The sequence below is a fragment of the Lotus japonicus genome, chromosome 2 (genome assembly GCF_012489685.1).
Source record: "Lotus japonicus ecotype B-129 chromosome 2, LjGifu_v1.2".
In the NCBI taxonomy this organism is placed as follows: Eukaryota; Viridiplantae; Streptophyta; class Magnoliopsida; order Fabales; family Fabaceae; genus Lotus; species Lotus japonicus.
The window spans coordinates 92,033,338-92,052,934 of record NC_080042.1 but is presented as its reverse complement, the minus strand read 5'-3'; the positions used below and the strand labels follow the sequence as shown (position 1 = coordinate 92,052,934).

General features: G+C 38.3%; 2 protein-coding genes across 9 annotated transcripts; one reads left to right on the top strand and one right to left on the bottom strand.

Annotated features, from left to right (window-relative positions):
* Nucleotides 1–264: 264 nt before the first annotated feature.
* On the top strand, nucleotides 265–6,869 carry LOC130741051 (O-fucosyltransferase 29-like). Its single transcript, XM_057593828.1, has 9 exons — nucleotides 265–900; nucleotides 992–1,082; nucleotides 2,063–2,139; nucleotides 2,445–2,533; nucleotides 2,618–2,807; nucleotides 2,992–3,173; nucleotides 3,460–3,562; nucleotides 4,223–4,551; nucleotides 6,250–6,869. Exons 1-9 carry the CDS (start codon nucleotides 616–618, stop codon nucleotides 6,515–6,517), a joined length of 1,614 nt encoding a protein of 537 aa, XP_057449811.1. The 5' UTR covers nucleotides 265–615; the 3' UTR covers nucleotides 6,518–6,869.
* A 688-nt stretch (nucleotides 6,870–7,557) lies between these two features.
* Nucleotides 7,558–18,394, bottom strand: LOC130741048 (uncharacterized threonine-rich GPI-anchored glycoprotein PJ4664.02-like). 8 transcript variants are annotated; one of them, XM_057593821.1, is made up of 17 exons: nucleotides 18,201–18,394; nucleotides 18,014–18,105; nucleotides 15,584–17,097; nucleotides 15,332–15,424; nucleotides 14,880–15,125; nucleotides 13,978–14,375; nucleotides 13,265–13,743; nucleotides 12,841–12,893; nucleotides 12,636–12,743; nucleotides 10,873–12,554; nucleotides 10,505–10,613; nucleotides 9,873–10,053; nucleotides 9,394–9,461; nucleotides 9,147–9,262; nucleotides 8,231–9,070; nucleotides 8,006–8,081; nucleotides 7,558–7,896 (listed from the first exon to the last, which is right to left on the bottom strand). In XM_057593821.1, the coding sequence occupies exons 3-17, from the start codon at nucleotides 17,085–17,087 to the stop codon at nucleotides 7,880–7,882; spliced, it is 5,970 nt and encodes a 1,989-aa protein (XP_057449804.1). In that variant the 5' UTR covers nucleotides 17,088–17,097; nucleotides 18,014–18,105; nucleotides 18,201–18,394; the 3' UTR covers nucleotides 7,558–7,879. The 8 variants fall into 8 exon arrangements, with proteins under 8 accessions (XP_057449804.1, XP_057449805.1, XP_057449806.1 ...); XM_057593822.1 differs by having other exon boundaries at nucleotides 14,880–15,107; XM_057593823.1 differs by having other exon boundaries at nucleotides 14,880–15,083.
* Nucleotides 18,395–19,597: the final 1,203 nt, after the last annotated feature.

The following is a 19,597-nucleotide window of genomic DNA, read 5'->3' as shown; positions in this document are numbered from 1 at the left end:
TTAAAACATCAAACATACAAAAAAAAAATTACATTGACATTTGACACCAATGTTCCACTTAACATTTAACCGAAACCGAAGAAGTAAGTAATGAAATCTAGTACAATTGATAGATGAGTGAACATTTTAAGTATTTAATTGATGCAATGTGTATGGTTAAGTATACTCACTTAATATGATATATGAGTCTCAAGTTAAGTGGATTATTACACGCGACACATAAAAAACAAAATTAAAAAGAAATGAAAGTGTCCTTGTTTGTGGGCATTGGGTTTGTGAAAAGGACAAATGGTGCTGGTGATTCCTCCCTCAGTTCCTCCTCCATATTCAGTTATTCACACTCCCAACAGACACAACAACAACAACACTGTCTCTTCATTCACTCCATTAATCAACACTCACAATTAATCAATACACTCACAAATTAATTAGGGTTCCTCTCTCCCTTTCTCTTCTTCTCCCTGCACAATTCGCATTACATTGCATAGTTTCCCCTTTACCAATTACCAGTTCCCTTTCTGGAAGCAAAACCATTCTGAATGAAGGAGGAAGAAGAAGGAGAAATTAGGGTTTGGAGTTCGTTGAAGTGACTCAAACCTAACCAAACCGAACCCAATGGGTGTGGGAACAGGGAAGGTGAGGAGGTTTTTCAACCTGTTATCGAACCTGCCTCTGTTACCGCATCCTGAAAACAACGACAAGAGGAAGCAGCATCAGCATGTTTGTTGGAGATCAACGACGACGATGCAGTTTCAGCAGCGGAAGCCAATTTCATGGTCTGTGGTTTGCGGATTGATGCTGTTCGGGTTGGGTCTGATTTCTCTTCTCACGGGTCACATGGCTTCTGATCTTGAATGGTACTCCCAGCGATTGGTCCAGCGAACTTTCTACTCCAGAACCGTAATTGTTTCTATTCAATTCCATTCTTCATCTTCCTCACTCATTGCAATTTCGTTTTGTTTGATTTGATTGGTTCTGAATTTGTTTCCAGGATGGGAGTTATCGTGCGCCGATTGATATCTGGAAATCACAATATGCTAAATACTACTATGGATGCAGTGACAGGGGGCGCCATTTTACTCGTCAGTTTCTTCTTCATCAACCCAATTTCATGAATTTATTACTTTTTCTTCTGGGTTTGTTGAATTGGACATTTTAGGCATGCATGGCGTTTTACGGATACTATAGATAATATCATTACTAACTTATGACAGTGCTAAGAAATTCACGGATGGCATCTTCTTATTCCTGCTCTTTTAATTATGCTTGTAATAAGTGCAATTGTGCAAATCAAAGGGGAATTATCCTGTGAATGATTTTACTATGTATTCTCTTGGGTCCATCAAGATAGAGGGAGATGTCAACAATAGGATCCAAGTAACGTGAATGAAATGAAGGAAAATTTTGTGTGTAATGTTAGAGAAAAGTATAGTTTACCGAAAAGTTTTATTGCATAAGTATACTTGCTGTGTTGTATGGGATGAATGGTGGTAACTGGTACATAAATGAGAATGTTATGATTAACGAGTAGTCACATAAGACAAAACGGAATTGGGAATAAAATTATTAGCAAGAAAGTTAGGTTAGTGGCCGTTGTAGAGTTTTGTCTCTAGTGGTTTGCACACATGTGGAGAAATCCTGTAAGGAGATTAGACCAAATAGAGAATGGTTCAATAGTTACAGCTTTACAGGGACATGAAGAGCAAGGGAATTATAAGCCAAATCATTCAAAGAACTTTGAATTTAAGTAGACTATTATTAGACATGATTCATGACAGGGAATTATAGCGTCATTTGATCCATAATCACCTAGTGGGAAAGGAATTTGGGTGTTGTTGTTGAACACTCTTATTTCTTACTAAGCTGTGTCACAAGCCAGACTGATAAAATCAAGGTTATATAGCACTTCTATGTGGTGCCGTAAAAGGACTTATCAACAGATTGAAGTTGAACAACTCCATTTTATATTTTGATTTGTTTGTGCCTCTATAAAATTTGCTCAGAAATATATTAACTTCTCTGTGTCAATTTCCTCTATTATTGTGGTAAATGCATAATATAGCGGCTGTGCGTGAGCGGATGTCAACTGGCTACTTGCTTATTGCAACTAGTGGAGGATTGAATCAACAAAGAACTGGGGTAAGTTGGCATAAATTTTTTTATGATCAGCTGTCTTAGGCAGGGCATGAGTTTTATGATATGCTAGATCATGATCATAAGGGTTTTATTTAAGATCAGCCATCTTAGTTGCTCCCCTACTGATTAAAGTATCAGAAAGTTGAGTTGTATACAATTTTCTCTTATCTAGTTGGCTCATTGAGTTGTTTTCAGTGAACATGAAGCTTGGGTTGTTTCTCTTTCCAAGCTGAAGCTAGGTAGATATTTATTTAATGATAATAAATAAGTTGATTATGTGGAAATGACAATCATGTTCCTGCATCCAGATAACAGATGCAGTTGTTGTTGCACGAATTCTAAATGCTACACTAGTCGTACCTGAGTTGGATCATCATTCTTTTTGGAAGGATGACAGGTAATCTGCAGATTCTATCATACATTTCCTATTTGAATCGAGTTCATCAGCTCATTTAATAAGGACACTTTTGTTTGAATACAGTGACTTTATCAATGTTTTCGATGTTGATTGGTTCATTTCATATCTCGCAAAAGATGTTACTATTGTCAAAAGAGTTCCTGATAAGGTCATGCGGTCAATGGAGAAACCCCCATATACGATGCGTGTCCCAAGGAAATCAGAGCCTGATTATTATCTTGATCAAGTTTTGCCAATACTTTTGAGACGACAGGTGTGGCCACTTTACTTATTGCGATTGACACATGCTTGCAATTTCATATTTCAATAGAAGATGTTTTGATTCATTAAATAACTGTTATGATAATAACACTAGTAATTGGTGTTCTTTTATCATTTGCAGAATGTATCTGTGAATTTGGCTGGGGCAACTAACTAAAATTTATGAGATTTTGCAGGTTGTGCAGTTGACCAAGTTTGACTATAGACTTGCAAGTAACCTTGATGATGAGCTACAGAAACTACGTTGCCGTGTTAATTTTCATGCTTTGAGATTTACAAAACCTATACAAGAACTTGGTGAAAAACTTGTTGTCAGAATGCGAAAGATGGCAAACCGTTTTATAGCAGTCCATTTGAGGTTTCTTTGATGTTTCCCTTTTCACAACTTCTTTACATTGTCTGAGATTTGGAATCATTATAACTGTTTGAACTATTTCAAAATGTTGAATTGGAAGTATTTGTTTACTTCTACGTTGGGGGGTTTCGGAAGGGGACCTCTCAAATTCAACTTTCTCATGCAACTCAATAATAGCAATAAGTTAATAACAGTTTCTTGTTGTTGTTTCATTCAAAAGTATTTGGGATGCAAGGGGGTTCCATGGTAGTTGCCACTAACAACAGCATTCGTGATTGATTTATGACAGGTTTGAACCAGATATGCTAGCATTTTCAGGCTGTTATTTTGGTGGGGGAGAAAAAGAAAGACATGAGCTTGGTGAAATCAGAAAAAGGTGGACAACGTTACCTGTAAGACTACTTTCTATTGACTTCTAAGTTCTAGTGATAAAATCTTAGTCATTCAACTAGTAAGAAATGACATTTTGTCCTTTCTTAACTGCGCTGACTTTCTGAAGGTGTTGAAACCAGGGTTGTTAATGGCGGATAGCGTAGTGTAGCGGCAAGCCCAAAAAACGCTATTTCGAGCGCTATTGCGGCGCTATAGCGGAAAATAGCGCAAATAGCGGTGAATAGTGGAGTAGCGGTGAACCCCCAGGCCGCTACGCTATAGGCTATTGCGCGCTATAGCGCGCTATTAACAAGCCTGGTTGAAACCTGCATTCTTTCGTGACACATAACCTGATTATTTTTCCATATAATATGTTAGGATTAATTATATTAGGATTAGTTATTATAAATAGGAGTGCCCTCCTTAGGTTAGAGTTATGGATTAAATTATTATTGAGTTGTAAAGGGAACCAGCCCTATTGTAGAGGAACCAGCCTCTTGGTTCTAAGGGGAACCAGCCTCTTAGTTCTTATCTATCTTTATTTTCCAGTCTTTTATAATAAAATACCAAAAATATTCCCATTTTCCCTATTTTCTCTATCGTTTCTCCACGTTAGGATTTTCGGGTCCTAACATAATACTTCTCAAATTTGAGGCTAATTATTTTTAATGGCAAAACAGGATTTAAGCCCAGATGGAGAACGGAAGCGAGGCAAATGTCCTCTTACTCCTCATGAAGTAGGTTTGATGCTGAGGGCACTTGGTTTTAGAAATGACACATACCTCTATGTTGCATCAGGAGAAATATATGGTGGGGATGAGACTATGCAGCCTCTGAAAGATCTTTTCCCTAACATGTATACAAAGGAGATGCTTGCTAACGAAGAGCTGAAACCTTTCCTTCAATTCTCATCCCGCCTTGCTGCTGTTGACTACATTGTTTGTGATGAAAGTGATGTATTTATCACTAACAACAATGGTAACATGGCCAAGATTCTTGCAGGTCGAAGGTAAGACTATATAAAATTGCTCTGATGTTCTCATTATGTTTGTTTAGTTCATCAACAGACTCCCTGGCTTCTAAAAATCACATTAAACACAATCAAGAAAGGATTATCTTCATCTAGTAATGGAATAACTAAAATTATAACTATGATTGTTCCATTATGAAGTGCCTAGTGTTGCATTATTTACTATTAAGCTATTTTGAGAACATGTGGGAGAGCTGTGGTTTGGCTTGAAGTTGGGAAAACTTATTGTAATTTACTCAATACTTGTTCGCTAGCAATCTTGTAGAAAAATTAAGATAGATTCTCTAATGAACTTTAGAATTGTGGAAAGAAACAGTGTAGAGGATATAGACTGGGTTAAAATTGGTTCAGGATTCAGGTACAGACAATGTCTTCAAAAGCTTAAGTTATTGAGTGAAACACATGAATGGTTTTATATTATATTTCTCACTCACACAAGAGCTCACTGGGCTTGAAGCGGCGTAAACAATGGACAAACACATTTACCTTGTGCTGTAATTCATTTTTTTATTAGAATAATGGGGGTAACAAGGATCAAACTCTAGACCACTTGGTCATAGAAGCTCTGGCTATGTTATGAACCAACTACCCCAAAGCTTAAGCTGTTGAACGATAGGTACCCGCATCGTCCCAGGGTTTAGTTAGTTAGTTAAGGGAGTTCACTTAGTTTGAGAGTTAGTTACAGAGAGTTATCATCTTTTTGAAACATTTGGTAATTGGGCTTTAGGGAGAGGAGCTAGGTGCCTAGGACTCTCTGATTACTCAGAGCATCTTGTAGTTTTCTATACTGAATAATACTACCAGTTTTCTTCTTCTTGGCTGGTTCCTTTAATTGGACAAAGACATATGAATGATTTTACATTATATTTCTCACTATTCTTCTAGCCTTCTAGACGCTAGCTCTCATGACATGAACATTATTGAGGAGCAGTTGATCTTGTAGCAGGATCAACAATTGCTTATTTGGTATATTTTGGACTCAGCAAAGTTCAGTTATAGGGCCTTACCTTCTTAAGTTCCAATGAAAGTTGAGGTTGAATCATATATGACCAAATATAGTTCCCATACCATAACCTTGTTAGATTAGTCGTTGCTTATTAGCTTAGCCGACAATGCCCTTCACTGCGGAGTGGGGACCATTTTTCAGATGTTGTTTAGACCTTAGGCACCTTCATTGAACTAAATAACAAAACCTGATCTGATATGTTATGGATAGTAGATTAGGTTGGGTTCATTCAAGTCAATCTTTTCTTGTATGATAAAAAAGGCAACTACTTTGCTAATACTTGTATTCTAGAATCAATTAATGTTCTAATGTTCAGCCAAAATTTGTTTTCCCCTATAATCAACAATTGAGGAGATTTAAATTTCCTTACTGAAATTCCTCTTTTACCAAAAAAGAAGTGAGTTGGTTTCATTTTTTCCTTTTTTTTTTTGGCTAAAGAAAAATTTGTAATAGCTTGCTTCAGGAGGTTTCTTGAAAGCCTGTATTTGCATTTCATTTTATAACAAAGAGAAAATTCAAAGCTTGATGCTAAAGTATGCTGGATCAGGGTCTTGAGCTGTCATGCCCATGTGCTTCCTGTGGGTCGTAATTGCTTTTCCTGACTAAACTTTTTTTTTCCTTAACCTTTTACTTTTGGCGTTCTGTTAAATCTTTCACTTTGTTTATAACAGGAGATATATGGGTCACAAAAGAACAATTAGGCCAAATGCAAAGAAGCTCAGCACACTGTTCATGGGAAGGCATCAGATGGAGTGGGATACCTTCGCGAGAAAGGTTAAGGCATGCCAAAGAGGATTTATGGGAGAGCCAGATGAGATGAGACCGGGACGAGGTGAATTTCATGAATATCCAAACTCTTGCATATGTGAGAGACCATATGTGGATGAAGAAGAACGCTATACAAACATGGATACTGTCTCCCTAAACACGTTGCAATAATTACGAGTGTCTCACAGCAAAAGCTGAATCCCACGTTCAATGAGCCAACACATGATCAAGTAAGTGACTTTGGACCAGGGGTGGGGGGAAAATACTAGAGCTCCCTAGCCTGTAAACGCTATCGGGAAGGTCAAATTGGAACTGAAATGCTCGGGCAATGGCTCCATTTCCACACTCGATTTGTATTTGTAAATCATCGAGGGTCCAGTTCACATGTGAGTGGCTCAGTTTAGGTCCTAGAGATATTAACGCGTTGCAAAATGTTAATAGATATAAAGTGGTTTGTGAATTGTATTTAAGTTCTTTAGAAGTAATGTTGTCGTGGGACAAAATTGAGTTCCATGATTTTGCCCGTTTTGACTAAAAGTAAAAGGGGACCAACACTCATTTAACAAACTTTTATTGGTCAGAATTCGTGAAATCCCCATCCCCACCAAATTGAAAAATATGACCCATATGATTTAGTGAACACATGAATTTTAACAAATGAACGAAAGAGTATTGAAAAGAGTGTTAAAGTGAGTGTTGGTAACATTTTTCACAATGTTATAAAACTCAGCTGGTCAAACCAGTGAGTCACTAATTGAACTGCTTGATTCGGTGTATATTTAAAAAAATTAAAACTAATAATATTAACTAATATTAATTATTAATTAATAATTTTATCCTCCAAATTTTAAAACGTTACTATCACAAGTACCTAATTAAACAATCAACAATAAAAGTTAAATTATGATAAAATATCACAAACGAACATTATTAAAATACTTGTGTTCCAAAACATACTTGTAAGTTTGACAAAAAAACGTACTTCTAGGTTGAGAGAGTATGATTGGCTAAGTGATAGTGCGGTTGGTTCCAAAAATGCCTGAAGACATTTTGGACTACAATATTCAAGCTTATATGCCATACTTTTTGTGTTCAACCCACCAATGCGAAACTTCTCTAGTTTCAACGTAACCTTAAGCTATTTGACAAAAAAAAAAGAACCTAACCTTAAGCTAAATGTGTTAACATACAATTGAAATGTCAGATAAATGTATAAGTAAATTATCGCATATCATTTTTAAAGAGAACTGATCTCAAATCATGTTATCCGCCCGCGCAACGCATGGGTCACATCTAGTTGATTATCAAACCTCTATAAACAATGCATCATGGAGAAATTCGAAGGGAGTTAAATACATTTAAATTAAACTAAAACCGATATGACAAGATCTACTTAACTGCCTAAAGGAAGCAAGAATTTCCATTCCTAGGTTCTCTATTATAAAATTAAATATACACATCTAAGCTGGTGCATCGGCCATCTAACAACGGGCTGGTTCCAAACTTCATCTCATCATTGGAAGCTCCTACAGTTCAACCCTGATTATTACCTGTGACAACTTACACAGAATCAGTTAAAGTGTATAATTGAAATAGACTGAACCGGCAACAAAAGTACTTGACTCGAAATTAGTAACCAAGGAAGGCATGGATGCTCACCCTTGGAAGTATTACGATTATGTGAAAATGAAGGAATCTTTGAGATGATCAAAGAGCTCTGCAATCCTTCTAACAGCTGCCACCAAGAACCACCACCACCACATCAGATTCAAAACAAAAAGCCTTACATATAATGCAGTTTTTCAAAGGCCGTGAAAAATGAAAATGGCTTTCTAGTTAAAATTTTATGTGTTTGTGAGTGTATCACTCTGTTGTAGAACTTACCCTTGAAGTTGGCTGGATCCTGCGATTGGATCTTCGTTGAGCAGTAACATCAGATGTTGGTTTTGAGGGGTTGTCATTTATAGTCTTTTCCACCTCACCCTTGCCCAACTTATCACCGGCAGGTGCAAGCTTTCCTTTACTTGCTCTTGATGTGGACACCTTTTTAGTCGGAGGAGCATCCCTTGATGTAGCCCGCGATGAAAACAAGATTGCTCCTTCTGTTGCTCCATCAGGTGCTCTCTCCACCTGACTTTCACTCTGTGAAGCACTTTTTAAATGATTTGAAGAATCCATGGTCCTTTCTGTTTGACCTGTCAGATCGGTGGTGGTAGAAGATGCATTGGACAAAGAAATGTCTTTTGGTGGGATCACTCTACCCAAAACACTCTCTGGTTTTCCAAACTTGGTCTTGGGCTTGGAGGCTCCATGTTTTTCTTTGGTATCATTTCTGGAACTGTTTTTCCATACTAGGGATCCTGATAAATTTGGAATTTTAACTGAATCACTTCTATCATTAATGTTGTTTTTCCCATGTTCAACATAATGCTGGCTCACGTCCATAAATTTCCTTTTCTTTCCAGGCTTAGGAACCCCAAAGATCACTCTTGATCCTTCTTTCTGAAGACCAGTCCTCGCCATTCTGTGCGGATCCTGTTTACTTTCATTCTTGCTGCTCTTACCTATGTTAAAAACTCTCTCATTTTCAGTCAAATTAAGTAATCTTGTCTCATCAGTGTTTGCTGACTCCACACCATCACTACTTTTTGAATACTTGACTTTCCCTTTCACCTCTACTTTATTACTACCAATCTTCGGTCGTTTTTCATTTGGTGTATCACCCTGTGTACAAAACATAAAATCTTAGCACAGACAGACACGAAGGTTGGAACATCATATGAAGCTCAAAACAAAGTACCTCATGTGTAGAACGGTCATTTGCTTCCACCTTGGAAGATTCAATCCATTTCCCATCCTTCCAAATAAGGGATGGATGGAGATGCCAGGCTCGAACAACCGATGTTTCTCCGCTACCTACAAAAAAACAAACAGATTATATATTTCCAAGAATCAGATGCTGATATGCTATGATTTGGTAAAAGAAAATTAAAGAAAGAAAAAGGAAGCTAAGCACAAAAAATTGTTTAATCAAATAACATACATACCTGGAAAGTGGACAGTCAATGTCGTTTCATCTTTCTTATTCTTCTCTGTGATCACTCCTTCCTGCCAGCTGATAAAAAAAGCTCCCATGTTAGAAAACTTTCATTTTCCTATTAAGTTTTTTATGGTAAAAATTACTTTTAAGTCCATACAAATTTATGCTTCTAAAAATTTAATTTAATGGTAATTAGTTCACGTTTTAGCATTTATCTAATTTAGTCATCTCTCTCTCTCTGTACACATACTCCAAAATCCCTTTACTCAATATACTTCTGTCAAAAACTTAAAAACTAAATAGTTGAAGAACGGGAGAAAGTATGAAACAACCCTATTTTTCATAAGTCAACAAATGATTGAACATATGTAAACTGCCAGTGATTAATGATTATATTCTATATCCACACACAAAAGCTTAATAATGTATGGAAGATATGGCCATTAATAAAAAGCTAATAAAAAAGATATTGAGCAGAAAGGATACCTTTCTTGAACCCATGCGTCAACTCTATCCCCAACAGACCATGCATAATCTCCCATAGCTGCTCTACGTCTCTTTCTTGTTCCTTCATGTTGTAAACTAGTTAAAGGGCGAGCAGTACGTATTCTGGGTGGTTTGTCTCCATCATGTTCAAGTGAAACCCATTCCTTTAAAGGCCCAGCACCTATAAAACAGCAAATTTTGTCATGCATAGTGAATTAATACTCAAAATTACACTATTGAATAAAGATCTCAAAGAGAAAGCACTGGAATTCAATGGCATCCAGATAAATACAGGCCATCCCAGACAACAGACCTAATTTTCTATGATTTATCTGAAATTTATTTACTCTTCAGAGCCCCAACTCTGAACAAATTTCTTAACTTATAAAAAATTCAGAAAATACCAGTCAGTTATATAGTTTGCTTTTTAACATAGCATTAACATTCTGATGATCCCCCTTTTAGAGAATCCTCCTAACTGTACACACAAATTAGCTCAAAGCCTCAAACCCATTGGCTATTCCAATTTCCATGAATATCCAGAAATTGGAAATACAGTCATGTCAATTTTTCTGGATGGTTAATAAGATACTTCATTCTCAGAAAATACAATATACATAAGCTTTACCAACCTTCAACAGGTACAAGCGATGTGTAGCATACGAAAGCTTTATCATCCTTCAAACTCAAAATATTAGCAACGAACCATGCAGCTTTATACCCTTCCTCATCTTTGAAAACCTGATACATATGATAGCTTCAATTAGTCGGAAAATTTTAATTTAAAAGCAACAAAAACAATCACCAAAGCCTTTTCCCATCAGGTGGGGTCAACTAAAAATCTAATTTAAAAGCAACAAATTAAAAAATGTAAGGAATGCACGCGAATTTAATTGAAAACTTATGCCTGATCATCACCATAGTAGGTGGCAGAAAAATGAACCCATTGACATTAATCTGCCTATTTTCACTAATTCAACATAAAAAAAAATGCAACAACCTCAACAAGAGAGCCCTCCTTGAAGTTGTTTTCCTCAAGATTTTCAGATCCATTTTTAACAATGGAAGAAGGAGCCCATATTTCAGGCTCAGATCCAGAAACCATATCAACAGGCTTAACTAAATCATAAACTTTGTGCCCTTTTGGACCTCTTGAATTATTCTCGTTTATCTTAATAGGAACTGAATCACCACCAGATGAAATGTCTCTGTTATGTATATGAGAAGTTTCAGGAATATCTCCGACATTCTCAATATTCACTGGACCTTTGGCCAAGTCATTCAATAATCCAGCTTCCTGAGAAGAGACTCGGTTTTTCCAATATCCCTCTGGGCCACCTTCTATTAAGTCACTTAATGGTATGGGATCATTCATAGTTACAACTTTTCCCGCTTGAGATACAGCTTCTGCTGCCAGCTCAGCAGCCTTTACAATGGCATCCATGTTTTCAGCTCTTTTGGAGGCTGCTGAAGCTGCTTCGACTCTCCTTCTAACAGCTTCCTTCGCAGCAACAATGATAGGACTATTGGGGCCATCACCACCCTTCAAAATGGAAGCAGGGGTAGCATTTCCCAAGTTACCTGTACCCTCAGAAAGAGAAAATTTGTTACTTTGGCTGGACTTTTCATAACCAGAAGAAATCAATGCTTCATCAGCCATCAGTTTTGCTTGAAATGCAGCATTTGATGCAACATTGGCAGCTGCAGCCGCTGCCTTTGCAACAGCTGCAGCAGCAGCAACTGCAACTGCTGCCGAAGCCAATTTGGCCTCAACATCTGGCATCAATCTAGAATTTTTATACTTATCCAACTGATTCCATAGCTCTAGGCTATGATTCACAGCAGCAGCAGAAAGAGCAGAAGCTTCTTCTGCATATACCTTAGCCTCCTTAACTTTCATAAGAGACTCATCTGATAGAATCCTCTTCTCAACATTTCCATCATTTTCAGGTTGATTATCTAGAGGAGAGACAGGCACAATTGATTTTTCAACAGCAGTAACTGGTACATTGCCAAGAGGAGTCAAAACGGCAAAAGAAGTAGATGTATGGTTACTGACTGCTGGAGTCAATGACTGCAGAGCCTTCTGGCCAAGATCTTCAGATACCACACCTTTTTTCCTTTTCTTGGGCTTGGGATCTGAAGAATGCTGCGCAGGTGATACTGCCACATTGATTACGTCCAAAAGAGAAGCAGTCCCAACAAAGATACCTTGCAAACCTGCACTGGAAGCTGGAGGACCAGGAGTAACATTCTTTATGCTCGAGGAAGGAGGCAGAGAAGATCCCTTGCCAGAACCTAACTTAATTGTATCAAAGACAGGTGATGCAGAAAGATGGGTGCTGGGCGCAGGAGTTGGAGAGCTAATCCAAGGTCCACGAATGGAGGCTTGGGATAACCAAGATGTGTTATGTCCAAGAAAGTTCCTCACAGGTGGAGATTGATAAGGATGCAATGTAGCAAGCGGCTGTGGATAATCCACAACAGAACCTCTTGTGAGACCACTAGATTGCAGGGTATCACCAGAGAGAGTTGGTAGACTCCAAAGAGGAGACGAAAGAGGTATTAAGGGATTTGCAGTTGTTGGAGTAGCCTTGCTGCTGCTGGCTTGACCAAGAAGTGAAGAGATACCTTTCCCTTGAACTGGACTTTGCTTAACTGCCAAATCAGAGGTTCTAGCCCCTGCAGAAATTAATTATCAAGAGTTAGTCAGTGAAGTCAAATAATTAGAGAAACAAGATAGATATATACATTACATATTACCAGGTCGTGATTGCAGAGGTGTTTCTGGGTTAACAGGATGAGATTTTTTACCGCGCTGTTTCTCCATGCAGGCATGCCAGCCATTCTCCCAAATGCTCCTTCCGCCATCTAAACAAACACAATGTCCAGGAGCTCAATATGTGTTTAGGAAGAAAAAGAACAGAGAAGGGAATGAAAGGGAGTCACAGTAAACAAAAAAATTAACCTGGCCCCCCAAAAGCTGATATCATATACGCCTCATCAGGTACTATGCCTTGACTGCAGCAACGTCAAGAACAAAAATAATTGTCATAGTTGATTATCAGGCGGGAAAGTCTATAAAATTAATAACTATATCATGCAGATCTAAAAGTCTGCCATGCACCTTGGCCTCAGATAACATTGTGATTGAATGAGTATGAAATAAGTTAAAATTTCTAACCAGACAATTGAATCAGATAATACAATCAGCCAAGATTCTCCCATTTTTCGATTAACCATGGGAGAGTGGAGGTGCTAGGTCAGGTCTCATGTGGGGGAATCGGTTAAAAAATGCATGATTGATGATTCATAAGTACATGCACATATCACATCACTGTGCCATCCATATCAATTAAATTGCAAACAACAAAACCAACATTTGAACTCACATCAATGCTCCATAAACAAAGATCTGTGCGCGCAATTGTACTTGCTGGAGATCCGTAAAAGGCTGATGAAATGAAACAGGTGTTGAAGCAGAAGTGTTCAAGTCTGGAAGGCCAGCTGTTGAAGTATTTACAAGAGTATGTGACTTTCTACTATTGGAATCAATGGGCCCATACTGCTTCCCCTCATTTGATTGCATCAGCTGGAAACCAGGAGGAGGGCTCAGAGAAACTTTGGTTGATTTATCACCTCTTTCAGACTGTCTAGCTGGAGTTGTGTCTTTTAGCCGACTTCCTCTTTTGGAAGATTCCTTTCCAGCTTTCTTATTATATGATCGCCTAGGTTTGCGCTCGGGCGTAGCTTTAGAAGCACTACGTGCTACCACTCCCCCTGATATTGGTGAATTTCCAAGGGAGACATTTTCTACAGTTTTGGTCTTTGAAGGACATAGCCCAGAAGTTGACGGAGATCCCTCCACAGCCTTCAATGATCAAGAAGCAGAAGGAGAATAAAATGAAAGATGTCCATAAAACCATTACCCATTCATAATGAAAAAAATATATCACCCACGCATTTCATCTGATGAATGTTTCAAAAAGCTCCTTTGCACATTCAAGAAGAAATTCAATCAAGAATAATAAGCAATAAATAGAAAACCATTCAGAATTTCAGATTACAAATCTTAGCTTCGACTATAAACTGCAATAAGACTTACTGTTGTTGCATTGTTGGTTGCAGAGGCAGGAACTGATTGCCTCTTGCCATCATCTTCTGTATTTACATCTGCAATTTCTTTTTGAGATAAATCAACAACTGAATTTAACTCGGGAGTTGAGTTTCTCTTATCTTTAGATGCAGCATTCCCCTTTAGATCTTGAGCAGCAGGCAGTGTATTATTTGCACCACTATTTTTTAAATCAGAAACTGGGAGGGTCTGATTAGCAGAAGCCTTAGCTTCACTCTCATCCTTTTCAGTTTGAGAAGGGCTTCCCAATGCACTAGAGGGATTGAAAGTGCTATCGGCAGGAAAGCTTCCAGTCTCATGCAACTCAACGCACGAGACAGGTAATGGAGCAGAAGCTATAGGTCCTTCGTTTCCAAGTAAAATATCACCTACAAAGTTAATCTTGTAATAGGTATGTGAACATTTGAATGAGTGTTATGATAAAAAGAACATGGGATGCACATTACAAACTAAACTCAGCATAAGACATGATAAACATTCCTCCACAAGGAAAAACATGATTTCTTTTAGTTTAAAATTCGCTATGATAACTGGAAGTGCACAAGAGGAAGGACAATAATTCCCACTTTACATAGGAATAATCCACTTAGAGAAATCATAAGATGTACTTTAACATGATATTTAATTCTTTAAAAAAACATAATATTTAATGAATGAGAGCATAAAATACAGTGTTCCTAAAAGTTGTATCATTGAAAGGCATAACCAGATAAACAATCATTTGACAATGAGAATATCCACACAAAAATCAATAATAAATCATCCATCACAAAAAACGTAACCATGTTCCATATGTGGCACATCAACCTCAAAAAAATGCAGCATTTGAAAGAAATTTCAAAAGTGGATAACAAGACTAGATTAAAGGTTACCTAATTTTTTCGGGGATGACTTGTCATCATTCTCATTTAAAGTCTCCTTGTCATCCTTAGTAATAGAAACTGGGAGATCATCACCCTGTTTCTCTGATGATTCACACAGAACTGGAGGTACGCCAATCTCTTTGGTGCATTCCTTAATAACCTTATCATCTATTGTTCCTTGAGATTCACCGATCTTTACAGCACTACAAGCCCCTACATCATGTAGATAACCGCTTGCTGTGTCACGTAACAATTCTATAGAAGTATCAGAAGGATGATTTAAATCAAAGTAATTTAAATTTGATCCACGATCAGTGTAGAACTCTAAATCTATAAGTAAACAAGAAAGTGACACATCATTGAAGCAACCAAGGTTTTTTCACTTGTAGGTAGCATCATATGAGACAATAATAGTCTACCACTTTTTAACTGTGTATTCAAGTAAATCCATTACAATTTACCTGAATTATTGGAAGGTATGACATTGATTGACACAGTGGAAGGTGTCAATTCAGTTTCCCTGCTATCTGCACTGAGAGGTGATGAAACAACTCCTATAACAACATGAGATTGGGCAACATCACAATGCATTTGGCTAGAATCAGAGGGAATCTTTTTATTCTCTTGGTCACTGACAGGAGCATCTTGATCAAAATTTTCATGGTCACTATGTTTGTCAGGTTTTTTATTTACACATATTTGAGTTAACTCACCCAGAACGGTTGACTTTGCCAACGAAGCCACCACACCGAAACTGGAAACACTTCCTACCCTGTTGTCACTATTTCCTTCAACCACAATCGAAAAATTATTCTCCTCAGCAGTAACCATAGGTGTCTCTGACTTGTTAGATAAAATCTCTGCATCCATGGGGTCACCAGTGCTCAGTAACTCATTTTCCTTCATAACACTGCTCCCACTAAATGTTTTCTTCTCCACTGCATCCACATTTTGTTGGAGATTAGGACAAGTCTCACCATCTGAATTACTAACCTCAACCACCTGCTTCTCATAGACAGAATCATCTTTAATTGAAACCTTTGGTGATTCACATGTGTTTAGTACAGACTGATCATCCATCACCACATCTTTAAGCAAGTTTACATCCTCATTTCCACTGTCCCTAGACACATCAAAGGAACAATTATCCTCACTAGATCTTTCTGCTTTCTGCAATTCAGATACAGGAACAGATCCCGCTCTCAGGGAATCTTCTAAACTACCTAACCTAGTCTCAAGGCCTTCAACTGCACTTGTACCTTCCAAAGTTTCTTCTGTGGGGAATGAACAAAAAGAATTATCAGGATGATGTGCATTACCCTCAACTGCATTTCCATCCACAGTCCGTGGGTCTACAACAGCTTCTTTGTTCACCACAGAATATTCCAAATCTTCATCATTAGTTAGTGTTTGCAGAGGACCTTGCTGCTCATCACCCACATTTCGCATAGATGATTCAGTACTATTAGTCTGCACCACAAATGCTGATGAATCATCTAGAGTTTTGCCAGGATGTGAGTCATCAATAACAGTCTCAACTTCTCTTTGGTTTGTACTGTTACTTTTGTCATCTGTAAAGGGAGTCGGATTCCCCTCAGACAAAGGTATGTCAATATTTTGGCAGACATCAAGGGATGGTTCACCTTCATGACTTCGGGACACTCCAGCCTGAGACTGCTCCATTCTTACATCCTCCTTCAATGCAGAACAACTAGTATGAGTAACATCAGGTGGTTGTAAATCTGCAACATTATCTTTAAATTCATTTTTATCATCAAGTTTAGAATTGGAGTCCATTTGCTTAGCTAAGCAGGCCAGTTCATCAAAGGCATCTAATTGCTGAATAGAAGTTTGTCTAGGAATATACTCTTCCTGCCCAACAGATTTTAAAAGCATTTCAACAGATTCTGAGGAAGTGGCCTCGGACCAAACATTGTCATGCCTAGATATAGAACAAGATGCAGTTGGATTTGAATTGAACTCTATGCCACTACCACCTCGGGAGTATGCGTCAATCCACTGGTGATCTTCGTTACTTTCAATACCAAGAAATGTTTCACTTTCAACAAAACTATCAAATCTTACATTTGCTTGAAGGTTTTCATCAAAATCAAACTTGGAGAGAGCATACGGCCTTAATACTGGAGGAAATTTGGCGCTACCTTCACCAGCTAAATGGAGATTCTGGCCTTGAAAATCATTGTCATCATAATCCATGGGTGAATCCCTAAAACAAATAAGCACATTAGAATAAGAGAAACAAAAATACTGAGCTTAAACTTCATATAAGTATATGCATTGCATAGACAAAAGCAGACAGACAGAAGCCCACATAAGATCTGCCACATATATGCATCCATCATCCAAGTATCAGCAGGTATGTGGTACTACACAGACAAACAGATGCACAAACACATAGAAACTCAAGAATTTAAATTAAAATGTTATTGTCCTGAGAATGACAGTTAAACACCCAAATACAAAGCAGGATAACAAAGAACCTCAATTTAACAAAGGAGGAAAAAGTTGTACATTCAAGCATTTAATTGTCACCCCGTAATTCAAGTTTTTTAAGGCCACTAGCAAATATGTACACATTCACATTAGTCTATTACCTCACATAGCTGAATAGAAGAAAAACAAAATAACATATCACAAGCAACTCAGGCTACCCTATAGTAATAGAAATCCACCCATAACTACAACCAATGCACTTTGCAAGACAGGTCAGAAGAGAACAATGTCTTCAGTTTGTAGACTGTCAAGCGATCTGCGAAGCTGTTTCGACAATATTCCATGTGGGGAAAAAAATCAGCGCACGCAATAAATCTAAATAATCGAAAGAATCCAAGTTATGTTGATTTCATAAATTATTCAGATGGATTAATCACGAGCCGCCATACAGTGAAAAAGCTTTTGTGACGGCGTAGTGCCATAGTATCACAAATCAGCCTCTTCACTAGCCTTGACAAAAACAGCAGGTTTTAAGTAGATATACACATCAAGTAACTCTGATAAGTGTTTTATTGTTCACACACAGTGATTAACCAGTTAGAATCAACATTTGAAAGCAAAAAAGCTGTGCCCTAATCATGCAAAAAGGGGGTGAAATTAAGAACCCGAAGTCGGACATGAAACAGTACCAGAAGAAGTAAGTCTAAGGACGCTACCTCCCTCCATTCGGCGAGGGAATCCAGTCCTTTTGATCTCACCTATTCCCCAATCGTAAACTCATCTAACAAAAATCAAATCCTCGTCAGTGTGATTTCAACATCACAAAACAAAAATGGAAAAAAATAAACAAAAGTGACCAGGTTAATTGAACCTCACCGGTGGTGGATTCGAATTTCGGTGGATCGAATTAGGGTACCGGCGACAGTAGTAGCAGAAAGAAAGCGGTGATTTTCTTCTCTACGAATTCTGATTCTTCTTCTTCTGAGAGAGAAAAAGCAGAGTCAGGGGAATTTTGTTTGTTTGCGAGAAAATCAGAAGTGGATCAAGTGAAGGGGAATAATATCAAAGGTGGGTCTGAGCGTAAGAAATCGAGATCCGACGGGTATAAAGGATGAAGAGGTTAACAGCGAGACACGTGGTGGTGGTGATTCGCGCGTGGAAAGTATCTATCTAGTTCTAGTGTAGTGACAAGTCTAGTCTAGGGTTATTAAGCACAAAAGGCTATCCGTGGAAAACATCGTCGTGTTGACACGGCTTATTGGTAGTAATTTCGGAAGTCAAGGGTAAATAAGTCATATCAGTGTATGATCAGACTCAAATGGTGTAATCCAACGTTTCAGAGAGGCACAGAAGCGCGTGGCGAGACGTTTTCCCAATGTTTTGTCCAGTAACTTTTTTTTTACGTTAATCATCATATTAGTAACTTAAAGTTTGGATACATTCATACCTTACCTTAGGAGGTGTTTGTTTCACGAATTGGAAAATGATACCCGGAAATCTTGTTCCCAGGAATGTTATTATGGGAATGTTATTCTCAAACATCTTTAAAAAATTCGTTTGGTTCACAAAATCAATTTTTGAGAATCTTTTTTCATATTCTTGGGTATAATTATAATTGATAGAATAGAATAATAGGAATAATGTATTTATTCTATTTCCTGTAATTACGTTAGTAATTAGGTTTAGTCAATATTATTTAGTCAACTGTATTTTGTATAAATACTCGGTCTATTATCAATAATAAGCACGGAAAATATTTCCTTCATGGTATCAAGAGCTCAGATCCTCTGACCTAATTTTACCTTTTTTTCCTTTCTTTTCCTATTTTTTTTTCTCTGCTTCCGCTTGCATTCAATTACCAGCCGCCGCCGCCGCACCTTGTGCAGCCGCCGCCGCTGCCAACCAAGTCCCGCCGCGCCTCCCGTCACGCCGCCGGCCACGCCACAGCCACCGCGCCCAACCAACGAGCGTCGTCGCTCCCGTGCGTGTTCAATCAGCGCCGCCACGTTCGTTCACAACGAACCACGCCCGCGCCTCCACGCCCGAGCCTCCTCCTCGTCGTTCTTGCACCGGCCGCTGCTCACAGCCGTCACCTGAACGCGCGCCACCGGCCCTCCTCCCTCCTTGGCCGCCGCTCGACGTTGTAGCCTCCTCCACGTCCAAGCCGCAGCCAAACGGGTTCAGATCCGTTCCTAGGATCCGACCCACCACAACCAGTTTTTTGTTTTTTTTTTTTCTTTTCCCGGTTCGCCAGAAACCGGCTCGACCAGACC

Excerpts from the sequence above, each read along its gene's own strand:
- LOC130741048 (XM_057593817.1), bottom strand. The coding sequence starts at position 17,087 with ATGGATTATGATGACAATGATTTTCAAGGCCAGAATCTCCATTTAGCT. Across the intron at positions 14,376-14,879 it reads GTCATCCCCGAAAAAATTAG|GTGATATTTTACTTGGAAAC; the intron begins GTAACCTTTAAT and ends TTAACTTTGTAG. Across the intron at positions 8,082-8,230 it reads GGATCCAGCCAACTTCAAGG|CTGTTAGAAGGATTGCAGAG; the intron begins GTAAGTTCTACA and ends TCTTGGTGGCAG.
- LOC130741051 (XM_057593828.1), top strand. The coding sequence starts at position 616 with ATGGGTGTGGGAACAGGGAAGGTGAGGAGGTTTTTCAACCTGTTATCG. Across the intron at positions 1,083-2,062 it reads CAGGGGGCGCCATTTTACTC|CGGCTGTGCGTGAGCGGATG; the intron begins GTCAGTTTCTTC and ends TGCATAATATAG. Across the intron at positions 4,552-6,249 it reads AAGATTCTTGCAGGTCGAAG|GAGATATATGGGTCACAAAA; the intron begins GTAAGACTATAT and ends TGTTTATAACAG.